Below are 18307 nucleotides of genomic sequence, written 5' to 3' on the forward strand. Positions count from 1 at the left end.
GAGAATGAAAGCTGGGACAGTAGGTGTGGCTGCTTTGGCATACCAACATTTTCCACAATTTCCCAACGTCTCTATCGAACACTGGAGAAATTGTTTCAAAGAGCTAGTGCTAAACGCTAAAGCCGCAATGCTCGCCCGTCTATGACGTCACGGGGCGCCCACCGAGGGTGTTTTCCATCAACAGCCAGGCGCCGCGGGGGGCGGGGCTTGAGCGTGCTGACGTCACTACCGGGCGCCAGGCGCGCTCAATTGGCGGCGGATTCAAACGTTCCGGCCTGCTCTCAGGGCCTGTAGAAGCGTCGGAGTCGCGGTTCTCGGTGTCCCCGCGGGCGTGAGCTGCAGTGCGGCGCAGGGAGGACCTAGGAATTTCAGGCGGCTGGTGCCCGAGCCGGAGGGAGAAGATGGCGCTTTCGACCACAGTCTCGCAGAGGAAGCTGATAAAGCGGAAGGCTCCCCGCGGTTTTTTAAAGCGCGTCTTGAAGCAACGGAAGCCTCACCTCCGTCTGGAGACAAATAGCGACCTACTGGTGAGATTTTGTCCCTTCTAGGACTGTAAGTGGGGCGGAGACAGGGGAAATAACCCCCACCCTTTATTTCGCCGCCCCCAGCCAATCTAGCTTTCAGGCCTACGTTTGAGGCGTTCGCAGCAACAACTGGGCGGGTTTGCCCCACCCTGGCATATCAGTTAGTATTCCTGATGCTGAGTTGTTTTGGGGCCCTCTGAAATGTAGATATCCTGACTTTTTTTTAAACAGGAGGCTATTAGCCACATCAATTTAAGGGGAAAACTAACATTAAGTTCCTGCTTATAGTTTTTCAATATCGCTATTAAGGAGCACAGTCTGGTACTGTGCTTAGTGTAATTATAAAGCTTCGAAAGATACATTTAAAAAAATAGATTTTGGAATTCAGGCTGGGTTATTTTTATTTAAATATTGTAAAAGGTATTACTGACATGCCTTTCAAAAGTGCCCTTCTCCTTGCCTTCCTTTCTTCCCCTTTTTTTTACGTTGTTAAACAAATATATTGCCCTATTTCCTCTACTTTAGCTTATTTACTAAAGAACCCTGATCCAAAAGTTTATTTGTAAGTAGTGTGTTCCCAAATGTGAATTCGTTTTCCTGGACAAATAGAACACCTGTTAGTTTAGTTTTCAAACCCAACCATTAAAAGTTTATCTGACTCATAGTAACTGCAGCATAATGCTCACATGATAAATAACCACAACCAAACCACTGTGCAATATTTCTGTTTTGAAATAAATTAAGAGTTTTTATGTTGAATGCCTGGAATATATATCCCTCTAGCAGAATGAACACTGTTTCCCTAGGTTTAAACCATAGGAGGCACCTCCTGTGGTTTGTTACAAGAGCTCTTTGAGTAAAGGAGCCACTACAGGTGGGCACCTAATTTCCCCGAGATCAAGGATAAAGAGTTGTGGATAATAGGGATATATGGCATGGAGGGTGGCTTCACAATACATCATTCCATCTCTTCTTAAGCTACATTGTGTCCCCCCCGCAACCTCTTTTCTCTGCAGCCTCTGCCAGCTCTCTACTGCCTCCCCTAATTTTAGGGTTTCTATTTTTGCTAAATTACTATAGAATTATCTTCACTTTTCCTTTCTCAGAGCCAAAACAACTTTTTTTTTCCTTGGAAAAGTAGCCCTTCTAATATCTCCTGTCCTTTTTCGTTCCTTTTTTAGACTCTGTAAGAAAAGACAATATATACTGTTTTATTACTCTCCTTCCCCCAAGGTGGTGATTAAGGTGGCACAAGTGAGCTGTATTAAAGTGAAATTGATTTTCAAAAGAATTTTAGGTAATTTATTCTGAAGTTTTCACTGGAGCTGGGGTTCTCTCAATCAATGGAGGGGGGAGGAAATGTACCTGCTCTATAATCTAGGAGACTACCAGCTGTTGTAGATTGTTGGGCAGAAATTTCTCAAGTAGTCAGATTCCTCCCACATCCACACTTGCCTGCCCCAAGTGACCCCTGGACAGGAGGACTCTATTGTGGAGTGGGATCCAGGTGGTACAGGAAAGAAGGGGAGGTGAAATTCTAAGCATTTGCAGTGGTAGGGGAATGGAAGTTCTTTTTGCTACCGTCTATTACTGGATTGTATGCTTGTCTTTGGCTTTCATTATTTCTCCTTCACCGTCTTGTATATGCCATGCATCACTCTGGTTTCTTTATTTATGGTTTTCTGCTTGCCATTGGTACTTAATTATCTTACCCAGCAGGTGTCCCACATCATCCATAAACTTCTCTACAATTAAGATAGTCTGTTTTTTTTCTGAACTTTGATAGCCGTAAGAGTGTACATCATACAGTTTAGCTACTGTGACCCTGACACTATTCTCTAAGTTTTATATGTCAGTGTTGTCTCCCAGTGCAGTATGCAGCTTCTTGAGGGAAAGGAACCAAACATATCTCCTTTCGTGTCTTCCATTATCTTTAACACAGAATTAATCTATTTTATGATGTCTTTGCATAAGGTATTTCTTCTGTTTGAGGATGTCCTCACTCCACTCCGCTTCTCAAACTTCAGTTATTTCAAAATTCAGTTCAAATGCCTGTTATTCGGTGAAGCCTTCTTCCTTAGAAAGGATCAACCTTACCTTCCAATATCATCTACTGTCACACATTTGTCTTTAATTAGGTTTCATTCTTCCATCGGACTGGGAAGTTTGAATTGGGAACTTATTGTATTCCTGGTGTTTAGCATAATACCTTGAACATTCTGAGTGTACAATTAAAGTTGGGAGTGATGATGACTATATGTGGATTGATATTTCTAACATTTTACTTATAACTTCCTTGTGTTACTTCATATTCTTTTGCACTAGCTTTTTATTGTTGTTTTATTTTATGACTTATTTGATTGTATATCACCAGGGCCAATACTGGTGAGTGTATGTTAATCTCAAGTTGTTCGGCTTTCTTGTGACTCAGTTTTTAGATTTATCACTAAGGAATATTGTGCAAATATCTGGGTACTTACAGTTTATGTAAACCTCAGAAGTGCTGTGAGGAAGTGGGGAGGAAGTCTGGCTGGCCCAGTCTTTTGGTCACCTAAGACTGTCAAATGGATACCTCTTTGTAAATTATCTTTTGGTTTACCTTTCAAGCAAGCTGATTTTTAATTTTTCCAAAGTGTAAGTTCTTGATGGAATGGCTTTCAGGATTGAATGTCTAGCTGAAACCATAAAATTTGCTTTTGTTCTGACCATTTTAACTTAAACCTTAGTGCACTTGAGTGACACCACTCAATTAACTGTTTTATTACAGAGAAATAGGCTGTTTAAAAAATAATTCTGACATAAAAAAAGTAATATTAATTCAGTATCTATGGTTCATGTCCATGAAGAGTAGGAAAGAATCAATATTGTGAAAATGACTATACTACCCAAAGCAATCTACAGATTCCATACAATCCTTATCAAATTACCAATGGCTTTTTTTTTTTTTTTTTTTTCCAGAACTAGAACAAAACTGCCCATCTCAAGCCTCAGAACAGAGTGTGGTTTATTTGGGATTGACTAAAAAATTTTTTTGCCTAATTTGGGGAGATATGGATGGATCTTTTGTTCATGCAATAATAATTGACTACCTACTGCATATTGGGTCATGGGCTAAAGGTCACTGGGGATATAATGTCTGGGAAGATAGACATGGTTTTGCCCTTATAGTACATTGAAGAAGACAGGTGAGAAATTGCTGCCTAATGTATGTAGTATGTACAGAGATAAGAAGTTCAGGGTGCCATGTATCTATATAACCTTACATATTGGGAGGAATTGGGGTTTTTAGAGAAGTCTATAAACCAGTAGCATGGCTATAGGCAAACTTGTATTTGAATACTGAAAGAAGTTCAAAAGACCTAGTATAGAACTGAAAGTTGGGAAAGGTGAGAAATGAAATTAGAAAAGCCTAGTCAAGTGGGGTTTAGTATTAAGGAATTTAGAATTTTTCATGAGGCATCTGGAAGATATTTAGCTTTAGAAGTAGAAAATACAGATTAACGGAGGAAATTGAGCCATGTTATGGAGTCCTTTTGTTGCAGAAGGAAATGGTATGTCATTGGAAGTATAAAGACATTTTGAATGACATGGTATAATGTAAAGAATCAGGATTGGGTGATTTAGCTCAGAGTTCTTGTGAGAGTTAAACAAGACAGTGCATCAAAAAAGTACCAAAAGAATATCTCCTTCCATAGTTTCTTTATCATGTTAAATTTAAATTCCCAAACTCCTCTGCTTTCCCCAAATATCACTAAAACATTCTTAAACATCTATAACAATCCACTAAAGATTCTGCATAATAATTTAAAGCACCACATTACCTAGTTATTTAACATTTAGTGAACTGTTAGGGAGAGTTAAGTATTGTGTGTTTTTCTTTAATTTTATTTTTTTATACAGCAAGTTCTTATTAGCTATCAGTTTTATACATATTAGTGTATATATGTCAATCCCAACCTCCCAATTCATCCCCGCCCCTGCTTTCCCCCCTTGGTGTCCATACATTTGTTCTCTACATCTGTGTCTCTATTTCTGCCTTGCAAACTGGTTCATCTGTACTATTTTTCTAGATTCCAAATATATGCATTAATATACGATATTTGTTCTTCTCTTTCTGACTTATCTCACTCTGTATGACAGTCTCTAGGTCCATCCATGTCTATCCAGGTGACCCAGTTTTGTTCCCTTTGATGGCTGGGTAATATTCCATTATATGTATGTACCACATCTTCTTTATCCATTCGTCTGTTGGTGGGCGTTTGGGTTGCTTCCATGACCTGGCTGTTTTAAACAGTGCTGCAATGAACATTGGGGTGCATGTGTCTTTTTGAATTATGGTTTTCTCTGGGTATATGCCCAGTAGTGAGATTGCTGGGTCATGTGGTAATTCTATGTTTAGTTTTTTAAGGACCCTCCATACTGTTCTCCATAGTGGCTGTATCAGTTTGCATTCCCACCAACAGCACAAGAGGGTTCCCTTTTCTTTACACCCTCTCCAACATTTGTTGTTTGTAGATTTTCTGATGATGCCCATTCTAACTGTGAGGTGATACCTCATTGTGGTTTCTATTTGCATTGCTCTGATAATTAGTGATGTTGAGCATCTTTTCATATGCCTCTTTCGCATCTGTTTCTCTTCCTTGGAGAGACGTCTGTTTAGATCTACTGCCCATGTTTTGATTGGGTTGCTTGTTTTTTTAATATTGAGCTGCATGAGCTGTTTATATATTTTGGAGATTAATCCTTTGTCTGTTGATTCATTTGCAAATATTTTCTCCCATTCTGAGGGTTGTCTTTTCATCTTGTTTATAGTTTCCTTTGCTGTGCAAAAGCTTTTAAGTTTCATTAGGTCCCATTTGTTTATTTTTGTTTTGATTTTCATTACTTTAGGAGGTGGGTCAAAAAAGATATTGCTTTGATTTATGTCAAAGAGTATGTTTCCTGTGGTTTTGTCTAAGAGTTTTATAGTGTCTGGTCTGGTCTTACATTTAGGTCTTTAATCCATTTTGAGGTTACTTTTGTGTATGGTGTTAGGGAGTGTTCTAATTTCATTCTTTTACATGTAGCTGTCCAGTTTTCCCAGCACCACTTATTGAAGAGACTGTCTTTTCTCCATTGTATCTCCTTGCCTCCTTTGTCATAGATTAGTTGACCATAGATGCTTGGGTTTATCTCTGGGCTTTCTATCCTGTTCCGTTAATCTGTATTTCTCTTTTTGTGTCAGTACCATATTGTCTTGATTTCTGTAGCTTTGTAGTATAGTGTGAAGTCAGGGAGTCTAATTCCTTCACCTCCGTTTATTTCCCTCAAGATTGCTATGGCTATTCGGGCTTTTTTGTGTCTCCATACAAATTTTAAGATTCTTTGTTCTAGCTCTGTAAAAAAAAAAAAAAAAAAAGCCATTGGTAATTTGATAAGGATTGTATGGAATCTGTGGATTGCTTTGGGTAGTATAGTCATTTTCACAATATTGATTCTTCCAATCCAAGAACATGGTATATCTCTCCATCTGTTTGTGTCATCTTTGATTTCTTTCATCAGTGTCTTATAGTTTCCTGAAGACAGGTTTTTTTTATCTCCTTAGGTAGCTTTATTCCTAGGTATTTTATTCTTTTTGTTGCAATGGTGAAGGGGATTGTTTCCTTAATTTCTCTTTCTGATCTTTCATTGTTAGTGTATAGGAACGCAAGAGATTTCTGGGCATTAATTCTGTATCCTGCAACTTTACCAAATGCATTGATTAGCTCTAGTAGTTTCCTGGTAACATCTTTAGGATTCTCTATGTATAGTATCATGTCATCTGCAAACAGTGACAGCTTTACTTCTTCTTTTCCGGTTTGGGTTCCTTTTATTTCTTTTTCTTCTCTGATTGCTGTGGTTAAAACTTCCAAAACTATGTTGTATAATAGTGGTGAGAGTGGACAACCTTATCTTGTTCCTTATCTTAGAGGAAATGGTTTCAGTTTTTCACTGTTGAGAATGATGTTTGCTGCGGGTTTGTCATATATGGCCTTTATGATGTTGAGGTAGGTTCCCTCTATGCCCACTTTCTGGAGAGCTATTATTATTAATAGATGTTGAATTTTGTCAGAAGCTTTTTCTGCATCTTTTGAGATGATCGTATGGTTTTTATTCTTCAATTTGTTAATATGGTGTACCACATTGATTTTTTAATTGAAGAATCCTTGCATCCCTGAGATAAACCCCACTTGATCATGGTGTATGGTCCTTTTAATGTGTTGCTGGATTCTGTTTGCTAGGATTTTTTTTTTTTTCTTTTTGGTTCGCGGGCCTCTCACTGCTGTGGCCTCTCCCATTGCAGAGCACAGGCTCCGGATGCGCAGGCTCAGCGGCCATGGCTCACGGGCCCAGCCACTCTGCAGCATGTGGGATCTTCCCAGACCGGGGCATGAACCCGTGTCCCCTGCATCGGCAGGCGGACTCTCAACCACTGCACCACCAGGGAAGCCCTGTTTGCTAGGATTTTGTTAAGGACTTTTGCATCTATATTCATCAGTGATATTGGTCCGTAATTTTCCTTTTTTGTCATATCTTTGTCTGCTTTTGGTATCAGGGTGATGGTGGCATCGTAGAATGAGTCTGGGAGTGTTCATTACTCTGCAATTTTTTGGAAGAGTTTGAGAAGGATGGGTGTTAGCTCTTCTCTAAATGTTTGATAGAATTCTTCTTGAAGCCCTCTGGTCCTGGACTTTTGTTTGTTGGAAGATATTTAATCACAGCTTCAATTTCATTACTTGTGATTGGTCTGTTTATATTTTCTGTTTCTTCCTGGTTCAATCTTGGAAGTTTATACCTTTCTAAAAATTTGTCCATTTCTTCCAGGTTGTCCATTTCATTGGCATAGAGTTGCTTGCAGTAGTCTCTTAGGATGCTTTGTATTTCTGTGGTGTCCGTTGTAACTTCTTGTTTATTTCTTTTTTTTTTTTTTTTTTGTGCTAGGCGGGCCTCTCACTGTTGTGGCCTCTCCCGTGGCGGAGCACAGGCTCCGGATGCGCAGGCTCAGCGGCCATGGCTCACGGGCCCAGCCGCTCCGCGGCATGTGGGATCTTCCTGGACTGGGGCACGAACCCGTGTCCCCTGCATCGGCAGGCGGACTCTCAACCACTGCGCCACCAGGGAAGCCCCCTCCTTGTTTATTTCTAATTTTACTTATTTGAGTCCTCTCCCACTTTTTCTTGAAGAGTCTGGCTAAAGGTTTATCAATTTTGTTTCTCTTCTCAAAGAACCAGCTTGTAGTTTCATTGATCTTTGCTATTGTTTTCTTTGTTTCTACTTCATTTATTTCTGCTCTGATCTTTGTTTTCTTTCCTTCTACTAACTTTGGGTTTTGTTTGTTCTTCTTTCTCTAGTTCCTTTAGGTGTAAGGTTAGATTGTTTATTTGAGAATTTTCTTTGTTCTTGAGGTAGGATTGTATTGCTATAAACTTCCCTCTTAGAACTGCTTTTGCTGCATCCCATAGGTTTTGGATTGTCATGTTTTTGTTGTCATTGTCTCTAAGATATTTTTTGATTTACTCTTTGATTTATTCAGTGACCTGCTGGTTATTTAGTAACATATTGTTTAGCCTCCATGTGTTTGTGTTTTTAATGTTTTTTTTCCCTGTAATTGATTTCTAATCTCATAGTGTGGTGGTCAGTAAGGATGCTTGATATGATTTCAATTTTCTTAAATATACTGAGGCTTGATTTGTGACCCTAGATGTGATCTATCCTGGAGAATGTTCTGTGTGCACTGCAGAAGAAAGTGTAATGTGCTGTTTTGGGATGGAATAAATATCAATTTATTTGTTATAAATATGATAAATATTCTTATAAGTATCAATTTAATCTGGTTGGTCTGTTGTATCATTTAAAACTTGTGTTTCCTTATTAATTTTCTGTCTGGATGATCTGTCCATTGGTATAGGTGAGGTGTTAAAGTCCCCCAGTATTATTGTGTTACTGTCGATTTCCTTTTATTTTTTTTTTAATGTTTCTTTTTAAAATTTATTTGTTAATGTTTGGCTGTGTTGGGTCTTTGTTTCTGTGCGAGGGCTTTCTCTAGTTGTGGCAAGTGCGGGCCACTCTTCATCACGGTGGGCGGGACTCTCACTGTCATGGCCTCTCTTGTTGAGGAGCACAGGCTCCAGACTTGCAGGCTCAGTAGTTGTGGCTCATGGGCCCAGTTGCTCCGCGGCATGTGGGATCTTCCCAGACCAGGGCTCAAACCCGTGTCCCATGCATTGGCAGGCCGATTCTCAACCACTGTGCCACCAGGGAAGCCCCGATTTCCTCTTTTATAGCTGTTAGCAGTTGCCTTATATATTGAGGTGCTCCTATGTTGGGTGCATATATATTTATAATTGTTATATATTCTTCTTGGATTGATCTCTTGATCATTATGTAGTGTCCTTCCGTGTCTCTTGCAACATTCTTTATTTTAATGTCTATTTTATCTGATATGAGTATTAGTACTCCAGCTTTCTTTTGATTTCCATTTTCATGTAATACCTTTTTCCATCCCATCACTTTCAGTCTGTTTGTTTCTCTAGGTCTGAAGTGGGTCTCTTGTAAACAGTATATATATGGTTCTTGTTTTTGTATCCATTCATTGAGCCTGTGTCTTTTGGTTGCAGCATTTAATCCATTTACATTTAAGGTAATTATTGTTATGTATGTTCCTATTAGCATTTTCTTAATTGTTTTGGGTGTGTTTTTGTTGGTCCTTTTCTTCTCTTGTGTTTTCCACTTAGAGAAGTTCCTTTAGCATTTGTTGTAGAGCTGGTTTGGTGGTGCTGAATTCTTAGTTTTTGCTTTTCTGTAAATCTTTTGACTTCTCCATCGAATCTGAATGAGATACTTGCTGGGTAGAGTAATCTTGGTTGTAGCTTTTTCTTTTTCCCTTTCATCACTTTAAATATATCATGCCACTCTCTTCTGGCTTGTAGAGTTTCTGCTGAGAAATCAACTGTTAACCTTATGGGAGTTCCCTTGCATGTTATTTTTCCCTTATTGCCTTTAATAATTTTTCTTTGTCTTTAATTTGTGTCCATTTGATTACTGTGTGTCTCAGCATGTTTCTTCTTGGGTTTATCCTGCCTGGGAGTCTCTGTGCTTCCTGGATTTGGGTGGCTATTTCCTTTCCCATGTTAGGGAAGTTTTCCACTGTAATCTCTTCAAATATTTTCTCTGGTCCTTCCTCTCTCTTCTCCTTCTGGAACCCCTATAATGCGAATGTTGTTACGTTTGTTTTCCCAGAGATCTCTTAGGCTGTCTTCATTTCTTTTCATTCTTTTTTCTTTATTCTGTTCCATGGCACTGAATTCAACCATTCTTTTTCCAGGTCACTTATCTGTTTTTCTGCCTCAATTATTCTGGTGTTTATTCCTTTTAGTGTATTTTTCATTTCAGTTATTGTACTGTTCATCTCTGTTTGTTTGTTCTTTAATTCTTCTAGATGTTTGTTCTTTAATTCTTCTAAACCTTTGTTAAACATTTCTTGCATCTTCTCAATCTTTTCCTCCTTTCTTTCTCCAAGGTCCTGGCTCATCTTCACTATCATTATTCTGAATTCTTTTTTTGGATGGTTGCCTATCTCCACTTCATTTAACTGTTTTTCTGGGGTTTTATCTTGTTCCTTCACCTGGTACATAGTCCTCTGCCTTTTCATTTTGTCTCTTTTTCTGTGAATGTGGTTTTCATTCCACAGTCTGCAGGATTTTAGTTTCTTGCTTCTGCCAAGTGTTATGTATTAATTAATTGTTCTCACTGCAAAGAGTGTGTACTATTATGTAAATGATCAAATAAATTATATGTTAAAGAGACTGTCTAATTGGACCTAGGTTGGTAGTGACTTCAGGCACATGGCAGAAGCAGTGGATAGAGATGTTACCAGTAATTTAAATTAAAGGGCACTAGATGTGTTACTAGAGGGAGAAATGAGATAGGACTGCAACTCACTTTACATTCTCTCTTGCTTGGGTTTGAGCTCTACTTTAACTGTTTTCAAGCTATATATATATATATATATATATATATATATATATATATATATATATGCATATAGAATGAGTAGTCCTTTTTGGTAGTGAATATTGAGTAAAATATTTAGCAAAATGTACATATTGAAATAGTGAGGTTAAATAATGATATATGTACACATATATTATGGTACATGTATATGTTTTGGTAATATGTAGAAGTTGTTTCTATAAGAATATGCAAGAAGCTGGCAACCATAGTTGACTGGTGGATGATGTGGAAGAGAGACTTACTTTTGTCAGTCTATACTTTTGCAGACTTTTTGCTTTGTATTTTGAAATACCTATTGGTTCACAAGAAGTGGCAAATATAGTAGAGAATTCCCCTTACCTTTTACTCAGCTTCCCACAATGCTAATATCTTATATAACTACAGTTCTTTGTGGAGTTTGGAATTTTGTTTTGTCTGCTTATTTTACGTAGTTTAAGGCTACTTTTTAAGAAATTTTAAGATTATTAATAGTAGATACAATTATTTTGATGTTGTAGGAAGACAAGTAACTTGACCTTTGTATATAAATGCGATAAACTTTAAAAATTTCAATTATTAACATGTTTTTGATTTAGATATTTCAAATTAAATATCTGGTTACAAAAGCTTTATACCTTGGATCGTAGAATGAGAGATGACTAGCCTTATATACAGTATTTGATAATGTTTTTTTAATTTGGGGGAAATTTTAGGTTACATTGGAAACTTAAATTTAGTTGGAATGGGAAACAGGAATATTTTTTCTTAATAGAGACCTACCTAAATTTTGATATAATGATCCTTTAGAGTAATGTTATTGTCTATGGCCTTTGGTCAGCTTTATATAGACTTGTTTTATGTATTGTAATAACGAAGTCTCTTTTTTATGGAATCTTAAGATGGACATATATTAAACTGAATTCTGTTACTTTAAATAAAGGTTAATTGATGTAATCACAGTAGTAAATAGTACAGCATTAAAATTTGGGATATTCTTTTTATTTTTTATAAATATATTTATTTTTACTTATTTATTATTTTTGGCTGTCGTGGGTCTTCATAGCTGTGTGCGGCTTTCTCTAGTTGCCGCGAGCGGGGGCTACTCTCCGTTGCAGTACGTGGGCTTCTCACTGAGGTGGCTTCTCTTGTGGAGCACGGGCTCTAGAGTGTGCGGGATTCAGTAGATGCAGCACGTGGGCTCAGTAGTTGTGGCTCTTGGGCTCTAGAGTGCAGGCTCAGTAGTTGTGGATCACGGACTTCGTTGCTCCGTGGCATGTGGGATCTTCCCAGACCAGGGCTCGAACCTGTGTCCCCTGCATTGGCAGGTGGATTCTTAACCACTGCACCACCAGGGAAGCCCGGGGATATTCTTTTTAAAAGTCATTATTTCAAAACATCAGTGTTTGAGCTTAAAAATCCTTTTGCATTTTCTCTTTTAAAGGTGCATCTGAATTGTTTACTCTTTGTTCATCGATTAGCAGAAGAGGCTCGGACAAATGCTTGTGAGAATAAGTGTGGAGTCATTAAAAAGGAGCATGTACTGGCTGCAGCAAAGGTAAGATCTGAATTTCTTTTCTTGAGCACAGTTGCCTTATAACACCACCTAGTTTGTCACCTCTGCCTGGTTTAGATTCCTTATACAGTTTTGTTGACTGAGTTGATGCTTGGCTTTTCATGGGTTTTAATTACAGAGTTAGATTTTTTTATGGATTTCTGATGGAAAGATTCATGGTCATTGCTTTATTGCCATTTAGGGGAAAATGAATGTTTGACTGCTAATCTGTGTGATATGTAGTAGCCTGTATATAGCTGAGAAGGTTTATTACCTTGAAATTTATCAAAACTTTCTTCTTGATCATTTTAAGTTTACCTAATAATTTTTCTACATTGTTTTAAGATTTGAGTGACTTCTGAATCATATTGCTTATATAAGCAGAGAAGATAACTTCTTACTGATATTTCTGTATAATGTAATAGTATGATGCCTAGGGCAGAGTTTCTTTCATATATGTTCCCAAGATTATTTTCACTTGATGTTAATAGATACCCCAATACGAAAGGCTTCTGGGGTCAGATAAGTTTATATAACCTAACATACTATACCTCCTTGAATAGTCATAATGTTACGTATAGAGAGCTTGTTTCTGTAAGAATATGCAATAAATTGACACATGGTTGACTGGAGGATTATGTGTGAGAGAGACTTATTTTTGACAGTTTACCTCTTTATAGGTTTTTTTTGTTTAACATTTAATATTTTTGAAATAATTATAGACTCACAGAAGGTGCAAAAATAGTGTAGAGTTCCACTGTACCTTTTATCCAACTTCCCACAATGGTAACGTCTTTATGTAACTATAGTTATGTAAGGTTATGAGAAATATACCAGTAATTTGTTGAACTCTGTAGCATTTTGTAAATTTGGGTGTATAATATACTTAGAATTTTATAAATTCATTTGAGTACATAGTATTCTTTTGCAGTCCCTATACTAACTTCTTGTAGAACAGAGAAGTACTGGCCTAGGGTATAAACCTATTTGGTGACCTCTGTGGAAGCCTAGAAATGGGCATGCCTTGGCATTTTTTAAGGGGCTTTAAATTCTCTTACAACTGTAAACATTTCAACAAGTTTCTGTACTATTAAAGTTGATATAAGTGCTTTTTGTAGGTAAAGCAAGGCTTAAGAACTTGAAGAGTGTATGTATGTGTTAAATTTAGGGTTGGTTTGTTTTTATTAATGAATTATAAGTGTACTTACCTAAAAGTAGGTAAGTTCTTTAAAATATTTTTGGATATATTCTGGTCTCTAATATTCCTTGTCTTTTACAACTTAAGATCTCATTTTGTTTAATTTCTCTTATGGGCTTCATGTCTTAAAAATTATCTACCTAACAAGCTTTTCAGCTTGAGATGACTAGTCTTGGTCTCTGATATAATTCCAGCCTAAATACAAGAAATTTGGTGTTGCAGTGGATTTGTATTGCTTTATAGTTGTTAAATGCCTGATTCATAATAGGATTTTCGAGTTTTGGAACATTCCTTAACTCCCTGAATTACTAAATTGTCTATAAACCTCAAGTTGGGGGCCATTAATCTGGACACTTTTGGCACAACTGAAGAAATTAACATCTAGAAGTGACTATTATAAAACCAGATTTTGAGAATCTAGACATGTTTCACATTCTTTGAGAGAATTATACTATTTTAGAGAAGTCTAAATCCGTTTATAAGGCAAAAGATTCCCTAATCACATTCCAAATTGGGTTTTATAAATTCAAAGACTTGCATACTATACACATAGGACTTTTAAACTTTTTGTTGAGGAATTGTGTTTTATTTGGCATAGGTATAATATGAATCTTCATTTTCTCCCCCTCACAGGTAATTCTAAAGAAGAGCAGAGGTTAGAAGTCAAAGAACACATTTTTGAAAATTATATGATGTATTATTTTAGGTGGTAACAGATCGTGAAAGCACGTTTTATATAGCAGTTAATATTGTGTATTAAAATATTGGCTAGCTGAAGGATGTGTGTGTTTGTATGTTTTTTACTGGTATTGAAATGTCTCAAGTATACACATAGAGCTATATAAGCTTTGTTTTTGAGGAATTGTTTCATTATAAGTGGCCTTTAGTTCATTCGGCTTCTCTTTTTGTTGGTATTGCAGATGTTTTACATATCAAAAATGAAATCTTAGCGTGTGAAGTAGCTTGAAGAGATGTATTTCTTAGAATTAAGTTTATAAGTGTTTAGATTTAGCCACAGTTAACTATGGAATCAATTTACTCTCTGAAGGAAGACAATGTGCAGTCAAATCTAGGTGTATTTTAAATATTTTAACTGTTTAACGCCTTTGCATAAGCAATGCAGTCTACTTTTATTTAGGTCAATAGTGTAATAATACAATTTCTCAACTGTAAACACCAGCAGGGTGTTTTCAAAAACCTATTTCCCTCCAAAACCAAAAAAAAAAAATTACAGAGCAAATTGACTTATGTTCTTCAAGTCACACAGATTTAATAGATGGGTTTTGTTTCCCCCCAAGAAATTTTTTGGAAGTTTATCGCATATCATCTAATAGTTGTGTTTTTAACTTTTTATTTTGAAATAATTATAGATTGCAACTTGAAGTTGCAAAAATAGTACAGAGAGGTCCACATGTACTCTATATCCAGTTTTCTCCCAGTGCCTACATCTTAAATAATTACAGTACAATATCAAAACCAGGAATTTGACTTGGTACAGTGTGTGTATAATTCTGTACCATTTTAGTACATTTGGAGATCTGTGTAACCACCACTACAGTCAAGATACAGAATTATTTCATCATCACAGACTTCTCCATCATGCTGTTCTTTTCTAAATTACACCCAGCTCCCCATGTCCACTGCACACACAACACTCCCCTTCCTATTCCCACCATCCCTAAGCCGTTGCAACTACTAAACTGTTCTCCATGTGTATAATTTTGCCATTGTGATACAATCATACAGGTTATGACTTTTGGGAGTTTGCTTTTTTCACTCAGCATAACTCTCTTGGTCCTCCAAGTTGTTGCATGTAGCAATTTGTTCCTTTTTATTACTGACTCATCATATTCCATGGTATTTATGTACCACAGTTTGTACAGCTATTTACTCATTGAGGGATATTTTGATTATTTCTAGTTTTTGGCTATCACAATAAAGCTGTTGTGAACAGTTGTGTACCAGTTTTTATACAGTTTTCATTTCTCTGGGATAAATGCCCAGGAATGTGATTGCTGGGTTTAATGGTAAATATGTGTTTAGTTTTTCAAAAAGAAATGGCTAAAGTATTTTCCAGAGTGGCTGTACCATGTTGTATTCCCATTAGCAGTTTATGAGAGAGTCATTTTTTCCTCCTTCTCATGAATATTTGGTATTATTTTTCATTTTAGCTGTTCTGCTACGAATGTCTCATCATGGTAATTTACATTTCCCTAATGGCTAATGATGTTGCACATATTTTCATATGTTCATCATCCATTTTTTCTCTTTAGTAAAATGTTTCTTCATTTCTTTTGCCCATTTTCTATTTGTTTTTCTAATGTTGAATTTCGAGAGTTCTCTAGGTATAGGGCTTTGGTCAGACATGTGGTTTGCAAATATTTTCTTCTATTCTGTAGCTTGCCTTTTATCCTTTAACAGTATCTTTCGAAGGTCAATGATTTTCACTTTTGATGAGGTCCAATTTTTATTTATTTATTTATTTTCATGCTGTTGGTGTCATGTTGAAGAACTCTTCACCAAGTGCTACATCTTATAGATTTTCTCCAGTATTATTATTTTTTAAACTTACCCTTTTTTGTTGTTATTGCAGTTATTTTTTAAAACATCTTTATTGGAGTGTAATTGCTTACAATGTTGTGTTAGTTGCTGCTGTATAACAAAGTGAATCAGCTATATGTATACATATATCCCCATATCCTCTCCCTCCCACCCTCCCTATTCCACCCCTCTAGGGGGTCACAAAGCACGGAGCTGATCTCCCTGTGCTATGCGGCTCCTTCCCATTAGCTATCTGTTTTACATTTGATAATGTATATGTCGATGTCACTCTCTCACTTTGTCTTAGCTTACCGTTCCCAGTCCTCGTGTCATCAAGTCCATTCTCTATGTCTGCATCTTTATCCCTGTCCTGCCCCTAGGTTCTTCAGAACCTTTTTTTTTTTTTAGATTCCATATATATGTGTTAGCATACGGTATTTGTTTTTCTTTTTCTGACTTACTTCACTCTGTATGACAGACTCTAGATCCATCTACCTCACTACAAATAACTCAATTTCATTTCTTTTTATGGCTGAGTAATATTCCATTGTATATGTGTGCTACGTCTTCTTTATCCATTCATCTGTCAGTGGACACTTAGGTTGCTTCCGTGTCCTGGCTATTGTAATAGTGCTGCAATGAACATTGTGGTACGTGACTCTTTTTGAATTATGGTTTTCTCAGGTATATGCCCAGTAGTGGGGTTGCTGGGTCATATAGTAGTTCTATTTTTAGTTTTTTAAGGAACCTCCATACTGTTCTCCATAGTGGCTGTATCAATTTATGTTCCCACCAACAGTGCAAGAGGGTTCCTTTTTCTACACACCATCTCCAGCATTTATTCTTTGTAGATTTTTTGATGATGGCCATTCTGACCCTTGTGAGGTGATACCTCATTGTGGTTTTGATTTGCATTTCTCTAATGATTAGTGATGTTGAGCATCCTTTCATTTGTTTGTTGGCAATCTGTGTATCTTCTTTGGAGAAATGTCTATTTAGGTCCTCTGCCTATTTTTGGATGGTTTTTTTTTTTTTTTTTTTTTGATATTGAGCTGCATGAGCTGCTTGTATATTTTGGAGATTAATCCTTTGTCAATTGCTTCATTTGCAAATATTTTCTCCCATTCTGAGGGTTGTCTTTTGGTCTTATATATGGTTTCCTTTGCTGTGCAAAAGCTTTTAAGTTTCATTAGGTCCCATTTGTTTATTTTTGTCTTTATTTCCATTTCTCTAGAAGGTGGGTCAAAAAGGATCTTTCTGTGATTTATGTCATAGAGTGTTCTGCCTATATTTTCCTCTGAGATTTTTATAGTGTCTGGCCTTACATTTAGGTCTTTAATCCATTTTGAGTTTATTTTTGTGTATGGTTTTAGGGAGTGTTCTAACTTCATTCCTTTACATGTAGCTGTCCAGTTTTCCCAGCACCACTTATTGAACAGGCTGTCTTTTCTCCATTGTATATTCTTGCCTCTTGTATCAAAGATAAGGTGACCATATGTGTGTGGGTTTATCTCTGGGCTTTCTATCCTGTTCCATTGATCTATATTTCTGTTTTTGTGCCAGTTCCATACTGTCTTGATTACTGTAGCTTTGTAGTATAGCCTGATTCCTCCAGCTCCATTTTTCTTTCTTAAAATTGCTTTGGCTATTTGGGGTCTTCTGTGTTTCCATACAAATTGTGAAATTTTTTGTTCTAGTTCTGTGAAAAATGCCATTGGTAGTTTGATAGGGATTGCACTGAACCTGTAGATTTCTTTGGGTAGGTAATACAGTCATTTTTACAATGTTGATTCTTCCAATCCAAGAACATAGTATATCTGTCCATCTGTTTGTATCATCTTTAATTTCTTTCATCAGTGTGTTATAGTTTTCTGCATACAGGTATTTTGTCTCCTTAGGTAGGTTTATTCCTAGGTATTTTATTCTTTTTGTTGCAGTGGTAAATGGGAATGTTTCCTTAATTTCTCTTTCCGATTTTTCAATATTAGTGTATAGGAAAGCAAGAGATTCCTGTGCATTAATTTTGTATCCTGCTACACTACCAAATTCATTGATTAGTTCTGGTAGTTTTCTGGTAGCATCTTTAGGTTTCTCTATGTATAGTATCATGTCATCTGCAAGCAGTGACAGTTTTACTTCTTCTTTTCCAATTTCAATTCCTTTTATTTCTTTTACATCTCTGATTGCTGTGGCTAAATCTTCCAAAACTATGTTGAATAATAGTGGAGGAAGTGGGCAGCCTTGTTTTGTTCCTGATATTAGTGGAAATGGTTTGAATTTTTCACCATTGAGAATGAGGTTGGCTGTGGGTTTGTCATATATGGCCTTTATTATGTTGAGGTTACTTCTGTCTGTGCCCACTTTCTGGAGAGTTTTTATTATAAGTGGGTTTTGAATTTTGTCAGAAGCTTTTTCTGCATCTGTTGAGATGATCATATGGTTTTTATTCTTCACTTTGTTAATATGGTGTATCACATTGAT

At 36.7% G+C, this 18307-nt stretch overlaps 1 protein-coding gene across 2 annotated transcripts; it reads left to right on the forward strand.

The window, feature by feature from the left end:
* The first annotated feature begins 202 nt into the window (after positions 1-202).
* Positions 203-15234, forward strand: CENPW (centromere protein W). Of its 2 annotated transcripts, XM_059083577.2 has the most exons (3): positions 203-527; positions 11977-12090; positions 13919-15234. In XM_059083577.2, the coding sequence occupies exons 1-3, from the start codon at positions 402-404 to the stop codon at positions 13943-13945; spliced, it is 267 nt and encodes an 88-aa protein (XP_058939560.1). In that variant the 5' UTR covers positions 203-401; the 3' UTR covers positions 13946-15234. The 2 variants fall into 2 exon arrangements, with proteins under 2 accessions (XP_058939560.1, XP_058939561.1); XM_059083578.2 differs by lacking the exon at positions 13919-15234 and having other exon boundaries at positions 322-527; positions 12017-12094.
* The last annotated feature ends 3073 nt before the right edge of the window (positions 15235-18307 follow it).

The sequence above is a fragment of the Kogia breviceps genome, chromosome 13 (assembly GCF_026419965.1).
Source record: "Kogia breviceps isolate mKogBre1 chromosome 13, mKogBre1 haplotype 1, whole genome shotgun sequence".
Lineage (NCBI taxonomy): Eukaryota > Metazoa > Chordata > Mammalia > Artiodactyla > Physeteridae > Kogia > Kogia breviceps.

Coding starts and splice junctions, on each gene's coding strand:
- CENPW (XM_059083577.2), top strand. CDS start 402: ATGGCGCTTTCGACCACAGTCTCGCAGAGGAAGCTGATAAAGCGGAAG. Junction 528..11,976: donor AGACAAATAGCGACCTACTG/GTGAGATTTTGT, acceptor TCTCTTTTAAAG/GTGCATCTGAATTGTTTACT. Junction 12,091..13,918: donor ATGTACTGGCTGCAGCAAAG/GTAAGATCTGAA, acceptor TCCCCCTCACAG/GTAATTCTAAAGAAGAGCAG.